At 60.0% G+C, this 1,174-nt stretch overlaps 1 protein-coding gene across 1 annotated transcript in view; it reads left to right on the top strand.

The window, feature by feature from the left end:
* LOC104531769 (protein SOGA1-like) overlaps nucleotides 1-1,151 on the top strand; it is a gene marked incomplete at its 3' end in the record, with an annotated part of 9,128 nt that extends 7,977 nt beyond the window's left edge. Inside the window, 1 exon segment of the mRNA XM_029087159.1 lies at nucleotides 624-1,151. Within this exon segment, the coding sequence (XP_028942992.1) occupies nucleotides 624-1,151 (528 nt within the window).
* Nucleotides 1,152-1,174: the final 23 nt, after the last annotated feature.

Below are 1,174 nucleotides of genomic sequence, written 5' to 3'. Positions count from 1 at the left end.
GCAGCAGCAGCAGCAGCAGCAGCAGCACTGGTCCTTTCGGCATGTGCCAGCTTTCGGGAGGAAACCTTGTTGGTGGCTTTTCTTTGGCTCTGCAGAGTCTGACAGCTTTCCCTCCTGCTCCTCCCCATGGCAGATGGGGCTGCGGTGGGGCTGGGCTCAGTCCCCACATCCCCAGCGATGGCTTGATGTCTTTTCTGGGGCTGGAGCCTGAGGTCTCCTCACCTGGGCACCCTGCCCTGGCTCCAGGCTTTCCCTCAAAGCCTCCAAGGTGGATCTCAGGTTTTTTTCCCCTTTATGAGTTGGGGCTGTGGCTCCCCTGGAATGACCAAGGTGGGAGGGTACCGTGTCCTCAAGGCTTGCTCAGACCCACCGTGTCCCCTGGGAGCACATTTCTAACGCCTGTGCCCTCTTGGTCCCTAGGAGGACAGCGCAGACCTGAAGTGTCAGCTGCATTTTGCCAAGGAGGAATCAGCCCTGATGTGCAAGAAGCTGACCAAGCTGGCCAAGGAGAACGATGGCATGAAGGAGGAGCTGCTGAAGTACAGGTCCCTGTATGGAGACCTCGACAGCTCCCTCTCCGTGGAGCACATTTCTAACGCCTGTGCCCTCTTGGTCCCTAGGAGGACAGCGCAGACCTGAAGTGTCAGCTGCATTTTGCCAAGGAGGAATCAGCCCTGATGTGCAAGAAGCTGACCAAGCTGGCCAAGGAGAACGATGGCATGAAGGAGGAGCTGCTGAAGTACAGGTCCCTGTATGGAGACCTCGACAGCTCCCTCTCCGTGGAGGAGCTGGCGGACTCTCCCCACTCCCGGGAGGCTGAGCTGAAGGTCCACCTCAAGCTGGTGGAGGAGGAAGCCAACATCCTCAGCCGGAGGATAGTGGAGCTGGAGGTGGAAAACCGTGGGCTGCGGGCAGAGATGGATGACATGAAGGGCCAAGGGGACCGAGAGCTGCCAGGGCAGGACATGCGGTTCCTGGTGGGCATCTCAGGTTGTGGGGACACAGGGGACACGGTGGCAGAGCTGCGCCGGCACCTGCAGTTCGTGGAGGAGGAGGCTGAGCTGCTGAGGCGCTCGCTGCTGGAGCTGGAGGACCAGAACAAGCTCCTCCTGAACGAGCTGACCAAGTACAAATCGGACCACGAGCTGGACGTGACGCTGTCGGAGGACAGCTG

Source organism: Antrostomus carolinensis, unplaced genomic scaffold (genome assembly GCF_000700745.2).
Source record: "Antrostomus carolinensis isolate BGI_N321 unplaced genomic scaffold, ASM70074v2 scaffold14750, whole genome shotgun sequence".
Classification (NCBI taxonomy): domain Eukaryota; kingdom Metazoa; phylum Chordata; class Aves; order Caprimulgiformes; family Caprimulgidae; genus Antrostomus; species Antrostomus carolinensis.
This window is presented reverse-complemented; position numbering and strand designations above follow the sequence as displayed.